Source organism: Lampetra fluviatilis, chromosome 2 (genome assembly GCF_964198595.1).
Source record: "Lampetra fluviatilis chromosome 2, kcLamFluv1.1, whole genome shotgun sequence".
Lineage (NCBI taxonomy): Eukaryota > Metazoa > Chordata > Hyperoartia > Petromyzontiformes > Petromyzontidae > Lampetra > Lampetra fluviatilis.
In genome coordinates, this window is record NC_136276.1 from 21,068,631 (window position 1) to 21,094,883 (window position 26,253).

Here is a 26,253-nt window from a genome sequence, read left to right on the forward strand (position 1 = left end):
GTGTCACCCGTCGCGAGCTGCTTGCCATTGTTTTTTTTGTGCAGCAGTTTAGGCCATATCTGTATGGTCGTCACTTTACAGTCCGAACGGACCACGCGGCGCTACAGTATTCATTGAGGGTCGCCCAGCCCTCGGGCCAGTTGTCGCGTTGGTTGGAAGTCCTCCAGGACTATCAGTTTACGACTACGTACCGTAAGGGGTTGCGACACACGAATGCCGATTGCTTGTCGCGGTTGTTGCCTTGTGATGAATGCGCGTGTTTGTCGGGATCGGCGCGCTGTAAACCGACGCTTGCGGGGGAGATAGGGGCACTGGCTGCGACAGCGGGCGCACCGAGTGGGGATGATTCCACTGCCTCTCAGGGTCGGGACTCGCTGCTCTCGCTGTCGCTCAGCGAATGGGGCCGCCTCCAGATGGCGGACAGCTCGCTGCTAGCATTGCGCCGCAAGGTTGGGGGTCCCGAGGGGGACCAGGAGCGTACCGGCTCCTATGTACTTGAGCGGGGCGTGTTATTAAAATGGGACAGTTTGTCCCGGCGGAACGCACTCGTGGTGCCTTCCGCTGTGAGGGGGAGGGTTGTCTTGGCGGCACACGAACGCCTCTTGCACTTGGGAGTTAACAAGACGCTTGCCCTGCTTCAGCGTGACTATTACTGGCCGGGAATGGGAAGTGATGTGGTGCATATTCTGAAGGGGTGCGTTGAGTGCGCCAGGCGTAAACCACCGGCCGTGGCAGCTAATCCACCGCTGCAATCTATTCAGGTCTCGCGTACCAACGAGCTCGTGGCACTCGATATTTTGGGGCCCTTCCCAGTCACGCCGAGAGGGAATAAATATTTGTTAGTGGGGGTCGAATACTTTACCCGATGGCCTATGGCGTGGCCTCTCGCTAACCAGTCGGCAGCGGCTGTGACGGATGCCTTCGTCCAGGGCTATGTCCTGGACAAGGGGGCTCCCGAACGCCTGCTGACCGACCAAGGTAAAAAATTTTCGAGTAAATTGTTGCAAGAGGTGTGCGATCTGTTGGGTACCAAGAAGGTGCGTACCTCCCCGTACCACCCGCAGACTGACGGGATGGTGGAGAGACTCCACAAAACCTTGACTTCCATGCTGTGCCAGCAGGTGTGCGAGGCACATGTAGATTGGGACCTGCAGGTCCCGGGAGTCCTTGCCGCGTATAGAATGGCCCCCCATGCAGCTACGGGGTTTTCCCCATTCTATTTGATGTACGGTCGGGAAGCTGACCCGCCAATAGAAACGCAACTTGGCCTGTCCGCTCCACGAACTAATTCTAATTTGGCAGAACATATTAAGTTTAATATTCATAAGCTGACAGAGGCGAGGGAGGCCGCACGGCTTAATTCGCGGGCTCGCCAAATTGCTAATGAACGGTTGCGGGCACGGAAGGTGTCCATGCACGAATGGAAACCAGGTGACAGGGCCTGGCTGCATTGCCCTCAGGCACCCTTGGCTACGTCGCCTAAATTGTTGAGACCGTGGAGGGGACCCGTGGAGGTCGTGCGCGTTGCACGGCCCCAGTGCGTTCAGATAAAGTGGGGAAAGCGCCGGTGGTACGTTCACCCCTCCCGACTGAAACCGTTCTCGCCTCCATATGGCCTCCCCTTGTGTCGTGATGGCCGGGCGTGTGACGTGACCGGCGACCCAGAGGGGGAAATGTCTCTGCCTGATCCACACGTATTGTCGCCTGATCTGCTCCCAGGTGTCTCGGAACTGACAGCTGCCGATCACCGGCGGCCGGATCTCCGCGGCGGGGCCGGCCCTTTCAGGCCCGTTCCGCGCCGTCTGGAGCGGCCGGAACCGCCGGACGGTCGTCAGTGTCCCGCCCCATACGATGGACCAGCCAGACGGACTCGCGCCAGGTCGTGCTACTTTGCATGACCTGCCTCGTGAGGAGTCGGGGCAGCTGGAGCGCCTCGTCACTGCGTGTAGTCGCAGGGACGTGGGGCGCGTTCGTTTCGTATTTGCTCGTATCGTGTTATTGTTGACTTTTCGCGTTCATTGTCAATCTGTACATAGTTATTCTTGTTGTTGTTGTTGTTGTGTTATGTTACGGGGCACACTCGGGGGGTTATGGGGTTTTTTTTTGTTGGTTGTCGTTTTATCGTCGTGGTTGGTTGTTGTTAGCAGCCGGGCCGGCTGCGAGCTATGTGGGAGGGGGTGATGTAGTGGTGATACGCGCTGGGTGTATATGTCGTGTGCCAGCGCGTATGTACGGGTGTGTGTGTGGTGACGCGCGCTGACGGGGAGGAGCAGGCGTCAGTGCGCGGGTGGGGGTAGTGCTGCTGATTGGCTGTGTGCCGGTGACGCGCCCAGAGGGAGTGATCGGGTAGCAGCGCGGTGTGATTGGTCGGAGAGTGGAAACACGCGCTGAGCGGAACCGGATCGTGGGGATAGCGCGTGGGGATTGGGTAACGGAGGAGCGGTGCCGACGTTGAGGTCCGCATCCGCTCCGTCTCCCGGGAAGAAGGGGTATATAAGGTGATGCACAGAGGAGCAAGGGGCAGAAGTGGAACCATCTAAGAATGAAGACGAAGGTGTAGAGATAGAGCCCGGAGAGGAGAGTAATGGAGAGTAGAAGAGAGTAAGGTATAGTGTGTAGCCAGCGAGATAGAACGGTCTACACGAGCTGAGTAATGTATAGTGTGTAGCCAGCGAGATAGAAAGGTCTACACGAGCTGAGCAATGTATAGTGTGTAGCCAGCGAGATAGAAAGGTCTACACGAGCTGAGTAATGTATAGTGTGTAGCCAGCGAGATAGAAAGGTCTACACGAGCTGAGTAATGTATAGTGTGTAGCCAGCGAGATAGAAAGGTCTACACGAGCTGAGTAATGTATAGTGTGTAGCCAGCGAGATAGAAAGGTCTACACGAGCTGAGTAATGTATAGTGTGTAGCCAGCGAGATAGAACGGTCTGCACGAGCCGAGTATGCATACGGTGTAGCCAGCGAGAGAGAACGGTCTGCACGAGCCGAGTATGCATACGGTGTAGCCAGCGAGAGAGAACGGTCTGCACGAGCCGAGTATGCATACGGTGTAGCCAGCGAGAGAGAACGGTCTGCACGAGCCGAGTATGCATACGGTGTAGCCAGCGAGAGAGAGGCAAAGTCTACACGAGGCGAGAGAGGAGAGTGTAGCAGAGGCGCAGAGTCTACACGAGGCGAGAGAGGAGTGTAGCCGAGGCGCGGAGTCTACACGAGGCACAGAGAGCCGGCAGCACAGAATCCTGAGTCAAGAGAAGTGCGGTGTGAAGAAGAGAGGCCACGCGTTGTATTGTTACAAGTCAAGATTTAATAAAAGAAGTGTGTTCCCGTCAAGGAGTTTCCTGCCGTCATTTTCCAATACTTCACTAGTATGAATATAAAATAACATAAAATGTCCAAACATCCTCCTGCCGAAAAAAATACCTGCAAATTTCTGTATTGGGATTACACATAGCAACAAATAGCCCCTTCCTGTGAAAACGTTGCATGATCTTCTTGATAAAGCAATTTAAACAAGTGTAATAATAATCGGCAGTCCACTACCCACATACACCTGTCGTGGCATTTACCATTGGCATTCAGAGTATATGTGGTGAGCTAATGAAATGTGTATTGTTACTTCAGACTCTTTTTGTACAGCCCTTTGTCAATCGACTGCCTGTAATGGGGCTTGTTTGACTACTTGACCATGCTGGCCACAGTGCGGGTTGGTTGAGATCTGCCACTGATGTTAGCCGTGGTCAGGAATCTAACTCAGGTTACTGGGTTAATAGGGAAATGCGAGAACCACCGACCCACGGCTCTCCACCCCAAACCGTGTTGTGTTTTTGGCCAAATATGTATTCACCAGGCTAACGTTTTTCTCAAGAAGTCACCATACAGAGCGAACATTTGGAGTGGTGAAACTTTAAAGTATTTGTGCGGTAATGTCCACACGGGGTGGGGTTTATTTTCACGGTGACATAAGGCACTTTGAGAGAGACGTGAACGTAATATAAATAAATAGGTTGAAAGGGCTTATTTAGATTACCATTCGAGCATTCTGCACTTTGGCAACTGTAATGAACTCTGATTTTCTCGTGATTTGAAGAGGACAACATGTGCCCATGTCCATTCGGCATTAAGCAAATATCGGCTCTAAAGACATGCAGAATAATACTTTTGTTACTCGTCCGTTTGAAAGCACAGTAAATGTAATATGCATTTTTGTGTGATGCGGTTATTTTGTCTGCTTAAACATACGTCCATGCATGTGTATACCTGCATAATGAGGCATAGTTCACTTTGTAAATCCGTGGGTGCTTTGCAAGCCCACAATCCCTCCAGTGTTGGTGAAGTGTCACCAGGGTGAGCCCTAACTGAACACAGCTGGTACTTGAATAGGCATGCAGCGGATTTGCTGATGGTCCACGTCAAAGATGTGGAATGTCGACCCCGGGCACAACTGGCAACGTGGGTGAGCCTGCCCGAACACGCCAAAGAGTTTGGCGAAACATTCTTAAACTGCGAAGTGTTGAACTTGGACTTTATTACATCCTCAGCACTGCATGTGTAACTCCGTTCAGACATGGTCCAGAACTACACCGCACCTTTTATCATCTTCCCCCGTCCTTTATGGAATTTCCCCGACTCCCACCAATCCTTCATTTCTCTCAACGGTCTTCCAACCGACCCCTCATCTGTAAAAACAAAAAAGAGCTTTATAGCTCATCGTATTCCTCCAATACAGTGTAAATAAATATTGTTTTATTCCCCCCATGCTCATTCAAATGTACCCTGACGACCAATCAGATTTGAATGGTTTCACCTTCCAATTTAGATCATGTTCCATATCTCCTCGCCAATGACAGTCGAGAGCACGCTCTTACGCAAACTTGTTCAGCCCAGCGAGTATAGGGACATCGATTCGATGTCATGATTACGTTTTAACAAATCGATTTTTTTGTTTAGCCAGGTGAGAGCTCACGAGACCAAGATAGAAGAGTCGCTCTCGGTCTCCGCCTAAACGAAACTTCACCACACAAGTTGAGACTGAGGGCATGGCTAGTATCACGGACGTCCTGGAGCTCTTCTCTGAGAATGACCTGGATTAGGGGGTGGCGAGATGTGGGTTCGATCGCAACCCTGACACCTTCATATTTGTACTTTGCGTGTGTCTCTCCCTGTGGTAGCGTGGCTTTTTTTTTCTTGGTTCTCCGGTTTTTCCCCTCCACGTAAAAAAATATGCTTTTAGAGTATTTGGCTGCTATAAATGTCCACGTGATAAGCCATTTCACTGGGCTATAATTTGTGGCCACGTCGCTTCTCAAAAATAACTATATAAGCCTGATTTGAAACTTTTGTGACTGCAGGAATCCATACTCTTTGGTTCTTTCGGTGAAGTAACGTAGGTATAAAATAAAACAAATCACGACGTTTCGATCGCAACACAAGCGATCTTCATCAGGTGGAACAACCACAGCAAGAAAATTCTGAAGTAGGTGAGAGCTGCCGTAGGCTAGAGGTTATATAGGTAAGAAAGGGGGGGAGCAAGGGGGAGAGATAGAGGGGGGGGGGCTGTGGGGTCGGGGGGGAGGCTGTGTGAGCGCTCAGGGAAGAGGACGTGAGGCTGGGGGGGGAGTTACCGAAAGAACCAGAGCCTTTTAAGCTGTGGGCCTTACCTGGCAAAATAAAAAGTGTAGTGTTGGAAGCTCAGCAGCTCCTCCCACCTCGTCTCCCACCGTTGCCTTGTAGGAGTGCACTACATAATACTGATGTTATAATAAATTATTTTATTAATGAAATAAGGTTTAATAATCTTATTTCATAATCATGTATGAATTATTATTATGAGTGCTATTACCAAGACCCCAATAATGCCTCCGATATTGCTCGTATGAAAAAAATAACGCTGTTAGGAACGCATCTCCATATATTCAATGGTATGACCCCATTTATCGGCGATTCTATTTGCGCTCACTTCTCCAGGAACGCATCTTGGGTGATAAACGAGGTCTGCCTGTATTTGTGTAATTTAATATTATTCTCCTCTCGGCATCCCTTACATCTGCAGCTCATTAAATGGAATGTAAAACCAATATTTATATGCATCGCATCAGCAATGGCATAAAATGTTCCTGCTATCCACAGTTGAATGAAAATGGGTAGAGTATTTGACAAATGGAGATGGTTCTAACTGGTAAGGTACGTTTTATCTTTGCTGTTGTGGACAAGATGAAGTAGCCCAGGCATAAAGCTTCCCCGACTGCACCTCATACAGTGACATGAACCAGACGTTTACTGACATTACTCACGGATAAGATGGTCATAACGAGCAGGCTTCATCTTTTCCATGGTGTTACCGGCAAGGCGACGTAGCGGGGGCCGCGGTGGCAAGATGTTCACTACCTCGCCGAGTATACAGGAGGTAGTGGGTTCGATCCCGACTGACGCCTGCTATATATTTGGAGTTTGCGTGTCTCCCCGTGGTCGTGTGGATTGTTCTCTGGGTCCTCCGGTTTTTTCCTCTACAATAAGAAACACGTCTTTAGAGTGTGTCTGCTATAAATGTCCACGTAATAATCTACTTCGTTGAGCTATCAATTGTGGCCAGGTCGCTTCCGAAACAAGAGCTATGTAATCTCAGTGGGTTTTACGTGGTAAAATAAAAATAATAGTTTAGTTTTAGTGTGTTAACTTTGGGAGTCATCGTTTGTGCGGAGGTCTCGTATCCTTCAACACTGCAAAACCTTCCACCTCCATCTGTGCGGCAGCTGCATCTCACATTTCCTCGCCTCCTTTTGCTGCTAAGACACATGCATTCATCAGATCTTGATTCTACCACTGCATGTTTCATGTAAGCCCTCCCCAAATGAAATGTTTTCCTCTGCTTTTTAATTGGTGGTATGCTAACGTCATTATCCACAAAATTAATGCTAATTCAGTCTTAATGTTGTTTTTATCATAGCCAAGAGGATAAAGTGCTGTTTGTGTTTAGTTTGTTGTCCTTCCCCGCATCTGTGTTTAGCACGGTTGGCTGCGTACGGTGCGAAAGAAGCTCTACATGCAAACAAGATTGTCCATGCATCATCTACACCAGTGGTTCTCGGCCGGGTGTCGGCGGACTTCTGGGGGCACGTGGGGTGATTTATACTTGTGTGAAATTATATCATACATGAGAGTCATTGGTGAACAATCATGTATGAATCTGCCAATATTGAAATAGTTATAATAACATGTAAATCTATATGGTAACCTATACCGATATAAAGACCTTTCTACACTCATTGATCCTTAACAATTTTCTAGAGCAGCCAGCGAGCGCGAACAAGTAACGTCATGCATGCAGAGTGTCCGTTGATTTTTTTTTATTCGCTTGCAGTTACTAGCTCGTTAGGATACCTCACAAAATGGATAATCGATTAAAATATTTATGTTAATCATGCATTTATTTATTTCTCAGAACCATGTTGGGTCAGGCAAGGGGGGGGGGTAACTCGGTTGAAACAAATATCAACACAAAGTTTGATAACCACTCGGCTACACCATCTCTCCATATATCTGACACAAGATGTTAACTAAAAACCGTAAACGGTGCTGTTTTCTATCGAGCGTGATTGGCAGGGGCTGACTAATGGGCCATTCTCGCCAACAACTCGTCAAATCTGTGGGAATTTGCTAAAGAATGGTGTATGCTGGTAAGTGGATGTCAGAAATCGTCCCTTTCCCAAGCGAATGTTGTTAATGTGTGCCAGTTTCACAACCCTGAACGGCAGATTTTATTTTTAGCTTGGACACAGAAAAAAAATGCACAAACTTCCGTGAATACTGGGATCTTTTATTTTGCAGCATCAAATAACTATATTATAAAAACTATTTCTACTGTAACAATCAAATTGAACTTGCAAAAAAACATCACAAGTTTGTCTTTATAAAAAGGCATTTGAAACGAATGTAACATCATGGCAATAAAAGCGAGAACAACATTAACGTTATGTGCAGGAAAAGCAAAGTGAATTGAAAAACAATGACTTTTGGAAATTGGCATTAGATTCAAAGAGTATATTCATTGAACAATTAAGCATGTTTCGTTGATTAACTTCGTAACATTTTAGATGTATTTTATTGTACTTCACATAGTGAATGTGAAAAATTAGCATTGTTACAATTTTGCATTTAAGAAGCGAGCACTTTCTGCAGGGCGTTTAACGTTAGATTCCATATGTTAATGTGTTGGTGAGCACTTCCCAGCTCACTCAATGGCCACCAGCCTCCCAGCAGTCACGGCAGGGAGGGCGCGGCGCTGAGCCTTGATCTTCAGCTTCCCGTCGTCGGTCAGGCAGCAGCTCACGCTCTGCGGGTCCACGTCCTTGGGCAGCTGCATCGCTTCGTGGAACTCCTGGTAGCTGTGGCTGTAGGCGCCGCTGCCTTCGCGCTTGACCTCACGACGTCCGGCCACCACCAGCTTGTCTCCAGACACCTTCATGGCCAGCTCCTGTGGGGAGAAGCCCTGCACGTCCAGGGTCGCGACAAACACGTCTCCCTGCTGCCGCTGAGCTTCGATCTGGAACGCGGCACTCACGGCCGGCTGCTGCTGCAGCGCAACTCTGGGGATGCCCGGAGCCCACGAGTGGCTGCTGAGCTGATCGACTCCACGGAAGATTTGCTCCATCCTCTCGATCTCGCTCCTCATGTCTGGCTCCAGCTGCTGGAAGAGGCTTTTGTCGTGGAGGTTCCAGACCGGCCAGCCAGGCCAGACGCTCTTCTCCATCACGTGCATTGGAGGGAAGAACACGTTCATGTCCATGATCGTTTACTTTGAAGGAAGTCTCCAAGCTGTAGAGGACTGCTCTGTCTTCTTGTCCGAGAGTGGTCTGCTCGCACAACTAGGGCAGCAATTATATAGCGCAGGTAATGCGAATAAGCGTAAGCCAGCATTTGCGGGAACATTCTCACTTTAAGGCTTTAGATGAGTCATGTACAGGCACGCCTTAGCGAGAATGAAGTCATTGTTTTTGGTGAATCAGATAGAAGCTTCTCCAGCTTTAGCATCTTAAAGCATAGAATGTAGGCTGCATGTTCCGTTAACTTAGTACTGTAACATCTAACTTTGCAGTTTTCTACATGGTGTGTTTTGTTCGTCCAAAAAATGAGACGAGGACTATTTGCTAGTTTATATCGAGTGAGCTCCACAGGAGTGAAGACACTAAGGATGACTCCCGATTACCCATAATACTACACCAACCATTAATATATATAATTTGCATCCGGTTGCAACAATGGCAATGCAGTGCATCTACTCTCATCTGTTATCTTAGCCATGGCAGCGGATCCGTGATTATTGCTGTTGTCGTTGGTTTGGGTTTTTTGTAATCGTGTTCCCCAACCTCTTGTCCATTCCCTAAGCACATTCGCTTCACATTGTCGCAATCCAAGTTCGTGCCAGTATCCAGCCCATTACGGGACTGCGAAATGAAAAGATGTGGCATTATCCAGGACAAACTCCACGAGCCTCACTTCATTTTTATATGGCCATGAAAAAGATTTTGAAGAATGCTCAGAGTTTCAAAAAAGTTACACTGTTGAACATTATCTGCATTGTTCGAACTCTGAAAGTAACCTATTATCTTAAAAATTGCTTGAATTTATTCTTTCTCATAGCGTAATTTTCAGGAGCCAAATTGTCAAGGTCTCCTTGCCATGAGAGGGCTTCAGGATAGAGTTTGTGTAGTTTTGCTATTCCTGCGTTGAAGGAGCTCAGACGTGTATTTTTACTACATGGTCCATAGTTTGGTTTTGCATGGTCATAATCGTACTGTGGCTTGTCTTTAATTAACCATTTGCATGTATGTTAGTTAAACTTAATTCTAGATTTGAAGTTTTCGTGACTGCAAGGATCCATACTCTTTGGTTCTTTCGGTAAAGTCACGTAGGTAAAAAATAATAATAATACAATGAAAATAACTAAAATTAAATAACGACGTTTCGGAGGCAACACAAGCTTCCATCATCACCGTATGTAGCCAACTGTGTTAATCGGAGGTGTATGGGAAGAACTGGCATAATGACCCCTTTTTTATGAAGGAGATAATGCGCATCGGCCTGTTGACGTTTTGATGAGGTTGATGGTTACACCAATGTTTCCAAGAAGGAATCTCAAAGCCAGGAGGTGTTTTGTTTGGGTTTCAAATGCGTTTATTTTGGACGCACGTGTTGTGCCACTGTTCACCAGCGTTATTCCAGATCTGGGTGACATTCTAGGATGGTGACAGCGCGAAGTACATTGTTGATGCCTTCGTTGATGGGTAGGTAGGTGGTTGTTGTTGTTGTTCCTGGAAAGAAAACGTGTCAACTCCTTTGCAGTTTGCGCGATGTCTCTGTGGATATTTGGTGGCAGATTATTCGCCAGAACAGGGAGGCCAGGGGATTGGTGTCGGTTTCGGTGTTCCGGTAACGATGTACATTGTGTTAATTAATTGTGCATCTGGAAGATTGCTGTTTAAAAGGATACTCACTCTCCCCAGACTGCCCTAAGTGTCCCCGGGCACCATCCAAACTTACGCCTTCTGGGGCTGTCCCACCATCAGGACATGCGATGATAAAATAACCGATCTGTACAACGTGATGTGTGGCACCGTGAAACGACGTAGCGTTGAATCCTCCCTCATGGGCACCAACACACCCTTTTCCAAGCATCTAACATTTCGGTTAGAAAGACCATCATTAGCTCCAGGAATAATATCGGAGCCCCCTCTTTCGCCCTCTGGCACAACTCCCCTAGTGGCCATAGTAGTTTTAGAACACCTGCGTCTTAAACTGAGGAATAGGGAAGGGGAGTTGTCCCATATCTGGGGCCCCCTCATGAATGCCACTCCAGAGACCCTGAGTTTACTTGACTGAACTTGAAATGAGACTGACTCCCCTCCCTCCCGCCCCCTCTTTACCCTTTCCTTCCCCGAAGCAAAGGGGATCTGACGCACCTGTGAGGGCCGTTGGCCCCCGGGGTCCCTCCCACCTGCATCTCCTATTTCGTTGACGTTACCCCACCTCCCTATTACCCGCTACGGTTTCGCCGGCATTCGAATGCGACGCCCCTACTGTTACAGCCTCGCGCCGCGCTCCCACGCTGCGAGCATACGTGCGCACAGCATCATCAATCAAACGCCACACTCCCCCTCTTTACACCGCTACGTACAGCTCTCGCACACTGCGAGCGTGTGCCCGTCTATAGCCCTGTGCGGCACGTTACCAATGCGCATCCGTATCCGACACGTAACAAACGTATGCGCACTCACGCACACAGCTCTCCGCGGCACTCACTCACCACTGAATACTCGCGTTATGATCGCGCACCTGTATCACACACGGAGTGAACACACGCGACACCCACTCTCGCACCGCTCTGCGCAGCGCTCCCCTGAGGCGAGCCGCAGCACTACAGAACCACTGTGTACACACGCTCACCCACGCGCTCAGCTCCGCGCAGCGCTCACTCACGTGGCGAACCACTGTGTACACACGCGCACCCGCGCGCTCACACTGCTCGACAAGATCACGCGAGGCCACGCTTCGCTATTAATGATTTATTATCTGCTACCTGGTAATTGATGTTAAATCAGTGAGTCGACGAGGCTGGCCTGTTCCACTAAACCTGTACCTATTCCCTATCTATCGGCTATTATCCTACTTCACTTCCCCACTCACCGTCAAGTGTCCACGGCGGTCCGCTGATCCTTGTGCTAACAGCGTACCTCGGTGCGTCGCACGGACGTCCGGGTCGCTGGCTGGAGCTGCTGCTGGTCCTCTGGCGCTGGAGACAAGGGGCGATTTCCCCTTTGCGCCCCCTATTTATCCTCCCTACCTCAAAGGGATGCGGCTCTGAACAATGGGCTCGCGTCCCTCTGGCACGCGCACGGCGGTTCCGGGCGCTTTTGATATGCTAATCAGTGTGCGGCGTGCGCGGCGTAAATCCTAATTAATCCCTTACCCTCCCTAACAATGGGGCCTGCGCGCTCAAGCGCAACCATCCCAACCTTCCGTGACTATGCGCAAGAGCCCCTGCGGTCCTGCTACTCATGCTGTCCCGTCCTTCCCCTGCTTGCCTCGTCGACGCGTGGGGGGGGGGGGTGTGGGGGATGCGTCTCAACCGTGGTGGCCGAATGCCCTTCGCCGCGGCCACACCATCCTAAGGCCGGTTGCAACGTAGCGTCGGGGGAGGCCATCCAATTCCCTGATCGCCGGAAACCGTGAGAGTTAATCCCGATAAGGGTTTCTCGGATAAAAACCGGTCGATCAGGTGTCCTCACCTTCCAGCTCTATGGGGGGGGCGGGGGGGGGGGATGCGTGCGGGTGTGTTCATGTGAGGTGAGGTGAGGGGGACGTGGGGTCGGCTCCGTTGCTTGGTGGTGGCGAGGCCGCAGATGGGGCGCCTGCTGAACGGCTTCGTGGCGGCGGCATCACACACCACGTAACACACAACGCTACGGTCCTGCACGTCCACGTTGGTTGTCTGTCCCAGCCGCCTATCCCGATATGCACCACTCACCTGTCGCGTGGTTGGATCAATACAAAATTATTATTTTTAAAATATATACACACTAGAATTCAAATCCACCAATACTGAACATCTGTGAAAAATAGCTAAAAAGTTCGTCAGATTCCTCCAATCGAAATAAAGATTCTGATTCTGCAAGCGGATTCCCAATCATTACTCCACATTACCATGTTATTGTAACAGATATTACGGTACCGCATGGAACACTCCTCTATTTTTTTTATTAAGCAAATTATATGCGGATGATGTTCCGTTCATAAAGGCGCACAAGCACAAATGACAACAAACTCCACATTCGGCCATAACATTGCCTTGCGTGTAAAAGAAATGTATAATGGGCCCGAAACGTTGCTTATTAGAGTTTATTCATTCATGAGGGCCATTGCCTGAAAAGTCTATCATATTTTTCATTCAAGGCAGTGTTATTTTTTACACGTGTAATGGGTATGTAGAATGCATCACCTTGAGGTGCTGCCCTCTGGTGTCAGGAGCAACCCCTTGGGTGTGCGAGCAGGGACAGTGGCAAGAGAGGGCACCCCGTTGCCGAGATGTTAACTACCTCGCCTGGTATACAGGAGGTAGTGGGTTCGATCCCGACCCTGACGCCTGCTGTATATTTGGAGCTTGAATGTTCTCCCAGTGATCGCGTGGATTTTTCCCCCGGGTCCTCTGGTTTTTCCCACCACATTTAGAATCAAAATGCGTTTAGAGTATCTGGCTGCTATAAATGTCCACGTGATAAGCCAAATCGTTGAGCTGTCATTTGTGGCCTGGTCGCTTCTGTAAAAATAGCTACGAAGTTCAGCGGGCGTTACCTGATAAAATAAAAAATAAATAGTAAAAAGTATCGCTCAACAAGCTGCTGTCACATGCAGCTGTATCGAGTTACTGTCACAAGTGGAATCTTGCTGTGGGTCAAGTACTGGTGGCATGAGAGAAATGTTCAGAGGAAAATATAGCTTGGTCCGCACACAGCGTCTCTTTCACAGCGCAGATAAAATATTGTATTGTTACGGCTGCAAATCTGAATTTTAAGGATATGACAAAAACTTTATTTCAAAATGTCTTTTTTAAGAATATATTGACGAAAACCACAAATCAAATGTTCTAAATTATATTGAATGTGTACTGCATACAATGTTAACAGTAAAAGCTCAAAGCAGGAACGTACATGTACAACTAAATAACTATATTCGAGTGTAAACAATAAATTGCTTAAAATATTGTACTTATTGTTGCCCCGTAAAATGAAACATTCTCAATCTAATGAGTCGCATTGGAAATAACGTCCTGCGGGATGTTAAAATTAAAGTAAAGATACGACACGTCACATGTCTTTTAACATTCTTATGACTTAAAATACAAAATTCATGACATTGTATCAAATTTAATTCCAGTACGAATACTTTTTAAGTAGTCAGAAAAGACCTAAAGAATATATCATTTCAACCCCGGCCAGGAGTGACTCGGCAGGACGACCACACAGGCAGGGGTGAGCATGGCACCTTGGGAGTTGTCATGGACAGGGAGCAATGAGGCCGCGCTACCGGTTGTCTTAGTTTTGGGGAATTCTGGCTCAAGAACTCTGATCCACAGTAACGATGAAACAAACACAATGCAGACAAAAAGAACAGTGCAACTGTTCCATGAAATTGAAAGGCATTTTATTGTATTAAAAAAACATTCGTCATTTACCATTGCCAAAAAACAGTATAAAGTATTGTCAATAAATATTTAGATTCAGTTAGAAATGTATACTATGTGAAAAATAGCAATGCATAATGATAAAAAATACTTGAAGATAAAATTTTGCATTATTTTATTACAATATATGAACGTGTAATGGAAAATTCAAACGATGCGATAAAATTTGACAAGCATGTTCAGCGATAAACTTACTCCAATGGAGTTGAATGTGAACGCTGAAAACATAAATATTAGTGAACTTAGCCTGAATAGAAACTGCTTTAACTAAACACATTCCTGCGGAGGGAGCTGGTAGGAACGTTGGGTTGCTCGGTCAATGGCCAGGGTCAACGGTAGCGTGGTGTATTCCGCAAATATGCCCGAATGTGAGGGCGGGCACAAGCCGGCGTGAGTAAGTTAAACGTTGAGTTTTAAAAGGGCACCGAGGGGTGGCCAGCCCCTCTCCACCCAGCCCCACCCCTCCCACCCCCCACCCAGCCCCTCTCCACCCTCCCCTCCCCTCCCAGCCCCTCGCCACCCAGCCCCACCCCACCCAGACCCTCCTTGCACGACGGACACAATAATCCCCTGTGGGCTGGTGTAACCAGGAGGTTCCTACCAGTAATATCTATACAACAAAAACATCAATAAAGCAGGTAGGTGTAATGGATGCTCCAGGCGCCACTCTACGCGTGAGTGGAGCCAGTGGACTGAGAGGCCGTGCCAGGAGTCGATGTTGTCATGCCGCCGCCACGAAGCCGTTCAGCAGGCGCCCCATCTAAGACCTCGCCACCACCAAGCGACGGAGCCGACCCCGCGTCCCCCTCACCTCACCTCGCACGAACACACCCGCACGCATTCCCCCCCCCCCCCATAGAGCTCGTGGGGAGGTCACCTGGCCGACCGGTTTTTATCCGAGAAGCCCTTATCGGGATTAAACTTTCACGGTTTCCGGCGATCAGGGAATTGGACGACCTCCCCCGTGCTACGTGGCGCCGCGGCGCTGCGACCAGCCTTAATATGGTGGGGTCGCGGCATGGGGCATTCGGCCACCGCGGTGGAGGCGCATTTTCCCCCCACACACACCCCCACGGGTCGACGAGACAGGCGGAGGAGGGAGGGGACAGCATGAATAGCGGGACCGCATGGACTCTTGCGCATAGTCATGGAGGGTTGGGAACATTATGCTTGAGCGCACAGGCCCCATTGTTAGGAAGGGTAAGGGAGTAATTAGGATGTACGCCGCCAACGCCGCTCACTGATTAGCATATCAAAAGCGCCGGAACCGCCGTGCGCGGGCTCGAGGTGCACGAGCCCATTGTTCAGCGCAGCCTCCCTTTGATGTAGGGAGGATAAATAGTGGGGCAAAAAGGGGAAATAGCGCTCTTACTCCAGCGCAAGGCGACGAGACACAGCTCCAGCCAGCGACCCGGACGTCCGTGCGACGCACCGAGGTACGCTGTTAGCACAAGGATCAGCGGACCGCCGTGGACACTTAACAGTGAGTAAGAAGGTGAATTAGAATCATAGCAGATAAATCGGGAATAGGTATAGAGGTATCAGCGTAGGCCAGCCTCGTCGACTCACTGATTTAACATCTAGTTCCAGGTAGCGGATAATAAATCATTAATAGCTGATCGTGGCCTCGTGTGATCTCGTGTTATAAGTGTGAACGCGTGTGGTGCTGTGTATGCGTAAGCTCGCGGCGTGCGTAATCAGCGTACTCCAGGTGCGCGATCATAACGTGAGCGGCGAGCGCGGCGCAGAGCGGCGCAAGAGTGGGTATCGCGTGTGGAGCTGTATGCGTGTGTGCGCGCACGTTCACGACGTGTATAATACAGGTGCGCGATCCTAGCGTGAGTGGTCAGGGTTGAGTGAGTGCCGCGCAGCGCTGTGTGTGGGTGTGCGCGTACGTAATTAAACATGCCTACTACGCGGACCCGCGGGGGAGGGGAATCCTGGAGCGACGGCTCTCACCCCATGGGTGAAGAACGCAGCAGCGGTTCGCCTAGCAGCGAGGGGGCGAGTAATGAGGTTAACCCGGCCGATAGGGGTATCGAGGGAGGGATCTCGGGGGCTAGCGACCCTCACATATTGGTGTCAGAAACGGGACGATCCCCCGCACCCCCAAGGGAAAGAGGCCCCCCAACCCAGATTAAAATCAAATGCACATTTACGGGCAAAGGAATTCCATCATGGAAATCGTTTGCCCGCAGCATCAGAGGGGCTAAAAAAGTTAATGGGTGGTCAGATGAGGAGGCGTTGCAGCAGTTAGAGTTACATTTAGATGGGCGGGCAGCTGACTTTGTGGAAGCTTTGCCCGCAAGCGCACAAAATCAGTGGGAAAAAGTAATGTGCGAACTCGAACGGCGCTTCGGCGCCTATGACGAGGAGGATGCGCAGGCGGCCTTAGAGGCACGCCGTCGTCAACCCGGCGAGGATCTACGAGATTACGCCGAGGATGTGCGCATGTTGACCCAGCTCGCGTACCCAGAGTACGAGGCAAAAATAATTGAGGGCCTCGCCGCCGGTAAAATCCAGCGATATTTGGCACGCACCCCGTGGTGGCAGCCAAATGTAGACGGTGCACGCCTCTCCTTTAACACCCTCGTCGAGCGCGCGCGAAAATGCGAGAAACTCTCGGGTGAGCGCGCGCAGCCTCGAGGGAGGGGACGAGAGTGCGCCGTAGCGAGCCTACTCTCCGACGAGGAGGAAGAGCTCGCCATTGCAGTAAGGGGACGGGCAAGGGAGCCCCAGAGACCCAGCGAAACAACTCCGGGGTGGGTAGCTGGGTTACAGACCGGCATGGGAGATATTGGTAGCCAGGTACACCAAGTACGCGAGGAAGCAAATAAAAATGTGAAGACCCTCCAGTCTGAGATGGGTGAACTACGCTCGACAGTAGGGGGACTAGCCGGGAGGGTGTCCCAATTAGAGTCCGATGTGGGGCAACTGCGTACTGGGGGAGGGAGAGGGAGCGGACAGGGGACCCGCTACGGAACCGCCCCCCCTCCCCGGGCATGTTATATGTGCGACCGCCGAGGGCATCTAGTGAGAGACTGTCCTGAAATCACCCGAGCCTCGGCAGGCGCGGGGGTTAAACTCCAACGCCTCCTAGTGAGCGGACCAACTATGGGTGCAATCGACGCGGTCCCGATACAAATAGACGATAATGAGAATAATGGCGAGCGAGTGATCTCCACACAGGTTCCAGCAACAACGCCCACGGAAACGGTGACTCCTGGCGACTGGCTACGGGAGCTGGTGGCGGGGATCACGGGGGCCACGTCGCTGGTGGAAGGGGAGGTTAACGGAGTGCGTACCCGAATCCTGCTAGACACGGGGGCGGTGGCCTCGCTCGTGAGCGCAGCGCACTGCAGCGCGATCGGGGTCGACGTGCGTCACCTGCAGGCACCGGACCGCGCGCTGCACACGGCGAGCGGAGCCGGAATGGGGCTGCTGGGGAGAGCCACCCTAGAGGTCCGCATAGGCAGTCAGGTGTGCACCCAGGAGTTCTACGTGTCGAGTGCGTTGTGTCACGAGTGTATCGCAGGTACCGACCTCTTAGAACGGCTGGGACTCAACGTGCAACCCCGCCAGCGATGCGCCACCATGGAGAGCAACGGCGAGCGGATACCGTTCTTGGGACGAGAACCGACGCGCCCCCGCTTCGCACCTGTGGCCGCTATCCTGGCGACGGCAGTCACCATCAGGCCGCTCACCGAGATGCTGGTGCCGGTGGCAACATCTCCCACCGACCCCGCGCTCCGACCATCAGGAGAGGTAATGCTAACTCCTCACCCGGAGTTGGCAAAACGGTATGGGGTCGTGGGATCCGCCACGTTGGTAAACGCAGATGGGGACCGATTGTTTATGCGGATGTTTAACCCCCACAGTACCCCAGCGATACTGCGGCGGCGCACCCCGATAGCCACCGTACACCCCCTGCACGCACGCCACTCTAACGACTCGGTGTTCGCACTCTGGGCTGAGGACCCCGGTCGTTCTGAGGGTGACCAGGACCTGGCCTGGCGAGTCGGCCCGACTCCCCGAGCCGAGGTCATTCCCCTGCTCGACGCGTTACATGCACCATGGGCGGATTTACCTAAGGGAGAGGCCGATCGGCTGCGCGACTTACTGCGGGAGTACGCCGACGTAGTCAGTGAACACGACTCGGACGTGGGTCGGACCGATCTTGTTAAGCACCAAATTGACACCGGTGCAGCCCGACCCATCAAACTCCCTGCGTACCGAGTGGGCGCACCCGAACGCGCCCAAATCAAAGAGGCAGTTGGGGACATGCTTCGCGATAACATAATTCAGCCCTCGGCGAGCCCCTGGTCAGCCCCAGTGGTACTAGTGACGAAAAAGGATGGGTCAACCCGGTTCTGCGTCGATTACCGTAAACTAAATGCAGTCACGCTCGGCGATGCCTTCCCCATACCCCGCATCGATGACACCTTCGACAGCCTCGCCGGAGCGCGATATTTTTCCACCCTCGATCTCGCGTCCGGGTACTGGCAGGTGGAGATGGCGGAGGAGGATCGGCCGAAAACCGCATTCACCACCCCGATGGGACTATTCGAGTTTCGAGTACTCCCGTTCGGACTCACCAATGCGCCTGCGACGTTCCAGCGGCTGATGGAGTTGGTGATGCGGGGCTTGCAATGGGAACAGTGCCTGATTTACTTGGACGATGTGATAGTGTTCAGTAGATCTTTGTCTGAGCATTGGTCCAGGCTACGAGAGGTGTTCCAGCGATTGCGAGCGGCTCATCTCAAGCTCAAGCCACGTAAGTGTTACATCGCACAACGCGAGGTGGGGTACCTCGGGCATCGCGTCAGCGAGGCAGGCGTGCACACTGATCCGGAGAAGGTACGCGCCGTAGTGGAGTGGCCACGGCCAAGGAATCTGACGGAGATCAGATCATTTTTGGGGCTCGCCACCTATTATCGTCGATTTGTAAAGGGATTCAGCGAGATTGCACGCCCCCTCACCCAACTCACCTCCCCTAAGCACCCCTACCAGTGGACGGGGGCCTGCCAGACGGCCTTCACCACTCTCAAAGACCACCTCACCCACGCCCCCACCCTCGCTTTCCCCGATTTTACCACCGATTTTATTTTGGACACCGACGCCTGCAGCAGCGGGCTGGGCGCGGTGTTGTCACAGGTACAGGATGGGACGGAACGAGTCATCGCGTACGCCAGCCGGACCTTGAGTGGGGCCGAGCTGAACTATTGCGTGACCCGCCAAGAGTTGTACGCCGTGATTTTCGCATGTAAGCAGTTCCGGCCGTATTTGTACGGCAGGAAATGTCGCGTACGCACTGACCATTATGCTCTGCAGTTCCTTCTCACATTCAAGGAGCCGCGGGGGCAGATGGCCCGGTGGTTGGCGCAGTTGCAGGAGTACAACCTGCAAATCGAGTATCGGGCTGGCCGGACGCATGCAAACGCGGACGCCTTGTCGAGGCGACCCACGGTGGACGCTGAGACAAGGGCGGAGGAGGCCTGCCCGTGCTTCACGGGGGGACGCTGCCGGCAGGCAACGGACCCCCGAGCGGCCGCGGCCACTGACCCCCCCCCAGCGAGAGAGAGTGCAGTGTGCGCCACAGAGGCCCTCACAGGTGGCACCGAGGATCCCGTCGACCGCACGGCAAGCGCGGGACCCGCGGCTCGGGACCCGATCGGACGGATCCAGGAGGACGTCGGCTGCGCCTTCCCGGGCCTGAACGACGAGCAGCTGAGACAGACCCAGCAGCGAGATCCCGATCTGGCGGCAGTGGAGGCGGCACTGCGGGAGGAAAAGAGCGCCCTGCCAGGACCCTGGAGCGGTTTGTATGCCCGGTTGTGTGTGCAGAACGGAGTGGTACGGGAGTTAACCGAGGCCGGCCAGCCGGGGTGCATCTGTGTTCCTGCCCAGGTGCGACCCCAGCTGCTTCGGCTGGTGCATGACCACCCACTCGGGGGCCACGATGGGGAACGACGCACTCGAGAGACCCTGCGTCGCCAGTATCTCTGGCCCAAATTGGCACAAGACGTGGCGGCCTGGGTACAGGGCTGCCGCGCCTGTCAGCAGTGCGGGCCGAAACCGGCACGATACCAGGTACCCCTAAGGCCGTTCCGCGTCAGCCGCACGAATCAGCTGGTCGGGATTGACCTACAGGGGCCATTCCCGCGATCCCATCGAGGCAACCGATATATCCTAGTCGCAGTAGAGTATTTCACCCGCTACCCCGTGGCAGTGGCCATCCCTGATAAAACGGCCTTGGTGGTGGCCCGGGCATTCGTGGAACACTACGTACTTAAGCACGGGATCCCAGAACGAGTCCTCACCGACCAGGGTAGCGAGTTCGAGGCCGAGTTGTTCCAGGCACTGTGCCGAGAGTTCGGAATCCAGAAGGACCGAACCACAGCGTACCACCCCCAAGCGAACGGTATGGTGGAGCGCATGAATCAGACCCTAGCGGGGAAACTCAAACGTATGGCGGCCGCAAATCAACGGGATTGGGACGAACACCTCCCCTACGCCCTTTTCGCCTACGCCACCACCGTACACACGTCGACGGGACAAACCCCGTTTTTAATGATGTTCGGCCGTGAGTCTCGTTTACCCGCAGATCTGCTATTCGGCGTCCCTTCCCCCCAGCCGGAGGAGGGAAGCCGCCCCGTGGAACACCTGTTGGAGACCCTGCGAGAAGCCCGAGGTCGAGCATACCCGCAAGGGGAAGCCGCGCATCGGCGGCAGGAACAGGGCACCCGACCCCGCATGGAACCCCCCTTATTCCTGACAGGCGCTAAGGTGTGGCTACACACCCCTCGCGTCGGGGCCGGGCAGGTGGGGAAACTGACGACCTACTGGCGGGGACCCTGGACCGTGGTGCGACAGATCTCCCCCTGGACGGTACTAATTTATGGCGGGGAGAGGGATCGAGAGACGGTGGTCAACGTCCGCCGCTTAAAACCGTGGAAAGCGGCCCCGGCGAGAGAGAACCCCGTCACTCGAAGGCCCCGTAATCCCGGAGTACCCGCACCCCTCGTGTTGGGGGGCCTCGCACCCTACATGGGCCCCGCCGGGCCCCCGAGACGCCCCGACCCCGCCAGGGGACGGCGCGGACGACGGCCCCTAAACCCCTCCGCTTCTGAGTTTGTACCCCAGCCCACAGGTACCGAGGTACAGGGAGAGCCGCTGGAGTGGAGGAGGAGGCCGCCGCAGGAGCTGCAGAGGACGGAGCCACCCACCCCGAGACCAGCCACGAGGGCCGGACGGACCCCCCGGATCCCGCAGCGTTTCCTCGTGGGCGCGGCTCAAGCAAGGTGCTCCAGTCAACCCGGGACGGGGACCAGCACCTCGGGGGGCTATGTCATGCCGCCGCCACGAAGCCGTTCAGCAGGCGCCCCATCTAAGACCTCGCCACCACCAAGCGACGGAGCCGACCCCGCGTCCCCCTCACCTCACCTCGCACGAACACACCCGCACGCATTCCCCCCCCCCCCATAGAGCTCGTGGGGAGGTCACCTGGCCGACCGGTTTTTATCCGAGAAGCCCTTATCGGGATTAAACTTTCACGGTTTCCGGCGATCAGGGAATTGGACGACCTCCCCCGTGCTACGTGGCGCCGCGGCGCTGCGACCAGCCTTAATATGGTGGGGTCGCGGCATGGGGCATTCGGCCACCGCGGTGGAGGCGCATTTTCCCCCCACACACACCCCCACGGGTCGACGAGACAGGCGGAGGAGGGAGGGGACAGCATGAATAGCGGGACCGCATGGACTCTTGCGCATAGTCATGGAGGGTTGGGAACATTATGCTTGAGCGCACAGGCCCCATTGTTAGGAAGGGTAAGGGAGTAATTAGGATGTACGCCGCCAACGCCGCTCACTGATTAGCATGTCAAAAGCGCCGGAACCGCCGTGCGCGGGCTCGAGGTGCACGAGCCCATTGTTCAGCGCAGCCTCCCTTTGATGTAGGGAGGATAAATAGTGGGGCAAAAAGGGGAAATAGCGCTCTTACTCCAGCGCAAGGCGACGAGACACAGCTCCAGCCAGCGACCCGGACGTCCGTGCGACGCACCGAGGTACGCTGTTAGCACAAGGATCAGCGGACCGCCGTGGACACTTAACAGTGAGTAAGAAGGTGAATTAGAATCATAGCAGATAAATCGGGAATAGGTATAGAGGTATCAGCGTAGGCCAGCCTCGTCGACTCACTGATTTAACATCTAGTTCCAGGTAGCGGATAATAAATCATTAATAGCTGATCGTGGCCTCGTGTGATCTCGTGTTATAAGTGTGAACGCGTGTGGTACTGTGTATGCGTAAGCTCGCGGCGTGCGTAATCAGCGTACTCCAGGTGCGCGATCATAACGTGAGCGGCGAGCGCGGCGCAGAGCGGCGCAAGAGTGGGTATCGCGTGTGGAGCTGTATGCGTGTGTGCGCGCACGTTCACGACGTGTATAATACAGGTGCGCGATCCTAGCGTGAGTGGTCAGGGTTGAGTGAGTGCCGCGCAGCGCTGTGTGTGGGTGTGCGCGTACGTAATTAAACATGCCTACTACGCGGACCCGCGGGGGAGGGGAATCCTGGAGCGACGGCTCTCACCCCATGGGTGAAGAACGCAGCAGCGGTTCGCCTAGCAGCGAGGGGGCGAGTAATGAGGTTAACCCGGCCGATAGGGGTATCGAGGGAGGGATCTCGGGGGCTAGCGACCCTCACAATGTCGCTGGCTGCTCAATGGCCACCACCCTCTCGGCCGCTGCAAGGAGGGCGCGGCGCTGAGCCTTGACCTTCAGCTTCCCGTGTTGGGTCAAGCAGCAGCTCACGCTCTGCGGGTCCACGTCCCTGGGCAGCTGCGTCTCCTTGTGGAACTCCTGGCAGCTGCGGCTGTAGCTGCCGCTGCTGACTTCTCCGCTCTTCACCTCGCGCCGTCCAGCCACCACCAGCTTGTCTCCAGACACCTTCACGGCCAGGTCCTGTGGGGAGAAGTCCCGCACGTCCAGGGACGCGACAAACCCGTCTCCCTGCTCCTGTGGATCTTCAATCTGGAACCCACTGCTCACGGCCGGCTGCTGCAGCAGTGCGTCTCCGAGGCTGCCCGGAGCCCACGTGTGGCTGCTGAGCTGATCGACTCCACGGAAGATTCTCTCCATCCTCTCGATCTCGCTCCTCATGTCTCGCTGCAGCTGCTGGAAGAGACTTTCACCGCGGGGCTTCCAGACCGGCCAGCCTGGCCAGACGCTCCTCTCCACCACGTGCATCGCAGGGAAGTAAACACTCAGGGCCATGCTTGTTGATGTGCTTCACAGTGAGGCTCGCTTGACTCGCTTGAGCTGTGTGCGCTGCTCCCTCCTCCGATGATGCTCTGCCAGTGCAGCTACAGGAGCTGCTTTTATAGCCCTGGCCGTGCTGACGAGCAGATGCCAGGGGGAGCCAGAAGCGTCCAGAATGACGCAGCTGCTCCCAGGGGCTTCCCTCATCGGCACAGAATCAAGAGCGTGACTCGTGTCTCGGACTGCAGTCTGTGAGCAGTTTACTGCCATGGAATTCACTCTGCACTGATAATTCACTCTGCACTGATAATTCACTCTGCACTGATAATTCACTATGGAACACGATATTTGTTCCTGGGTAATAAGTGTTATTTTCTAATTGCTTATGCCTCAAAAGTATAGAAAATGGCTATTATTCACCACAAACTTTCCTTTTGTGACCAGGACTTTACGGAATAACTCAAATGCACACGTTTTCTCATTGAAAATAGGATAATTTCTAAATATCAATGTCCTGGTCAAAAAAGCAAAGTTTGTGGGGAACAATAGCCATTTTCTATACTTTTGAGGCATATGCAATTAGGAAGTAACACTTACTACCCAGGAGCAAAAAATGAATTTCGTCACACAGTGATATAATAAATGTAAAATAGAGTGATGTGCTATTCTATATTGAATTGAAATTACAACACTTTGAAGGGTGATACAAACCGACCCTTACATTCTCGCTTACACAGCACAATGACATCATCAGCCTTATCAGGAAAGACTGAGGCACACAGTGAGATGAGCATAGCCAACGAATGTGTCTTACTTTAAACTTTATTAATGCAAACTATGAATTTTGTACAATGTTATTTTTAAAATTTACGTAATGCTAAAGTTGGCAGCGTGAACTGGATGCTATTGTAGTGAACTTGTCGCAGAATGCAGCCTGAGACATGAGTCACTGATATTTTCTGCGGATGAGGGAAGCCCCTGGAAGCAGCTGCGTCATTCTGGGCGCTTCTGGCTCCCCCTGGCATCTGCTCGTCAGCACTGCTCGGGCTATAAAAGCAGCTCTTGTAGCTGCACTGGCAGAACATCGGCGGAGGAGGGAGCAGCGCTCACAGCTGAAGCGAGCCTCATTGTGAAGCACATCAACAAGCAAGCATGGCCCTGAGTGTTTACTTCCCTGCGATGCACGTGATGGAGAGGAGCGTCTGGCCAGGCTGGCCGGTCTGGAAGCCCCGCGGTGAAAGTCTCTTCCAGCAGCTGCAGCGAGACATGAGGAGCGAGATCGAGAGGATGGAGAGAATCTTCCGTGGAGTCGATCAGCTCAGCAGCCACACGTGGGCTCCGGGCAGCCTCGGAGACGCACTGCTGCAGCAGCCGGCCGTGAGCAGTGGGTTCCATATTGAAGATCCACAGGAGCAGAGAGACGGGTTCGTCGCGTCTCTGGACGTGCAGGACTTCTCCCCACAGGACCTGGCCGTGAAGGTGTCTGGAGACAAGCTGGTGGTGGCTGGACGGCGCGAGGTGAAGAGCGGAGAAGTCAGCAGCGGCAGCTACAGCCACAGCTGCCAGGAGTTCCACAGGGAAACGCAGCTGCCCAGGGACGAGGACCCGCAGAGCGTGAGCTGCTGCTTGACCCAAGACGGGAAGCTGAAGGTCAAGGCTCAGCGCCGCGCCCTCCCTGCAGCGGCCGAGAGGGTGGTGGCCATTGAGCAGCCAGCGACATCGACTCCTGGCACGGCCTCTCAGTCCACTGGCTCCACTCACGCGTAGAGTGGCGCCTGGAGCATCCATTCCAGCAACCTGCTTTATTGATGTTTTGATTGTACGGATATTTTGTTAAATCAGTTTCTAATCACGATATGTTTACTAATATTTACGTGTTTCAGCGTTCACATTCAACTCCATTGGAGTAAGTGTATCGCTGTTCATGATTATCAAATTGTGTTGCATCGTTTTAATATCCCATTGCACGTTCATATATTGCAATAAGATAATGCTGAATGTTATCTTAAAGTATTTTTCATCGTTATACATTGCTATTTTTCTCATAGTATACATTTCTAACTGAATCTAAATTTTTATTGACAACACTGTACTGTTCTTGGCAATGGTATTTGACGAATGTTTTTTATATATATAATAAAATGCCTTTCAATTTCATGCAACAGTTGCACTGTTCTTTTTGTCTGCATTGTGTTTGTTTCATCGTTACTGTGGATCAGAGTTCTGGACACAGAATTCCCCAAAACTAAGACAACCGGTAACGCCGCCTCATTGCTCCCTGTCCATGACAACTCCCAAGGTGCCAGGCTCACGCCGTCGGCCCTGCCTGTGTGGTCGTCCTGCCCAGTCACTCCGCACTCAGAATTGGGGCCGGGGTTGCAATGGTCTACGTGAAATGTTACCACAAATGCCATTTCAGTTATATCGTCCTTCAACTGTTAACAAATCATACTGTTGTAATGCGAGCATAAATGTGGTTGCTGCTGGACTCTGGCCCAATCACACGACCCGGGGTATTGGGGGCGGAGCCCGGTATGGGGGGCGTGTGAGAGGGGCCGCCGTTCACCTCGGCTCCAATGGGAAGCGAGGTGAATGGAGGTGGAGCCAGCAGGGCAGTATGGGAAGGCCGGATCTGACGATCCGGATGGGAGGAGTCAGGGTCACGTGGGAGAGAGGTTATAGAGGGGAGCCCAGAAGAGATCGAGGCCAGTTGATGGAGTGAAGAAGCGGGGCCACGTTGGGTGGCCGCTGTGCCATCATGAA

General features: G+C 52.7%; 3 protein-coding genes across 3 annotated transcripts; 1 reads left to right on the forward strand and 2 right to left on the reverse strand.

Moving 5' to 3' along the window:
* Positions 1-8,231: 8,231 nt before the first annotated feature.
* On the reverse strand, positions 8,232-8,786 carry LOC144937992 (heat shock protein beta-11-like). Its single transcript, XM_078865685.1, has one exon. It carries the CDS (start codon positions 8,784-8,786, stop codon positions 8,232-8,234), a length of 555 nt encoding a protein of 184 aa, XP_078721811.1.
* Positions 8,787-22,932: 14,146 nt separating this feature from the next.
* On the reverse strand, positions 22,933-23,555 carry LOC144937277 (heat shock protein beta-11-like). The gene has a single exon (XM_078864688.1). It carries the CDS (start codon positions 23,503-23,505, stop codon positions 22,933-22,935), a length of 573 nt encoding a protein of 190 aa, XP_078720814.1. The 5' UTR covers positions 23,506-23,555.
* Positions 23,556-24,585: 1,030 nt separating this feature from the next.
* LOC144937997 (heat shock protein beta-11-like) lies at positions 24,586-25,630 on the forward strand. The gene has a single exon (XM_078865696.1). It carries the CDS (start codon positions 24,643-24,645, stop codon positions 25,255-25,257), a length of 615 nt encoding a protein of 204 aa, XP_078721822.1. The 5' UTR covers positions 24,586-24,642; the 3' UTR covers positions 25,258-25,630.
* The last annotated feature ends 623 nt before the right edge of the window (positions 25,631-26,253 follow it).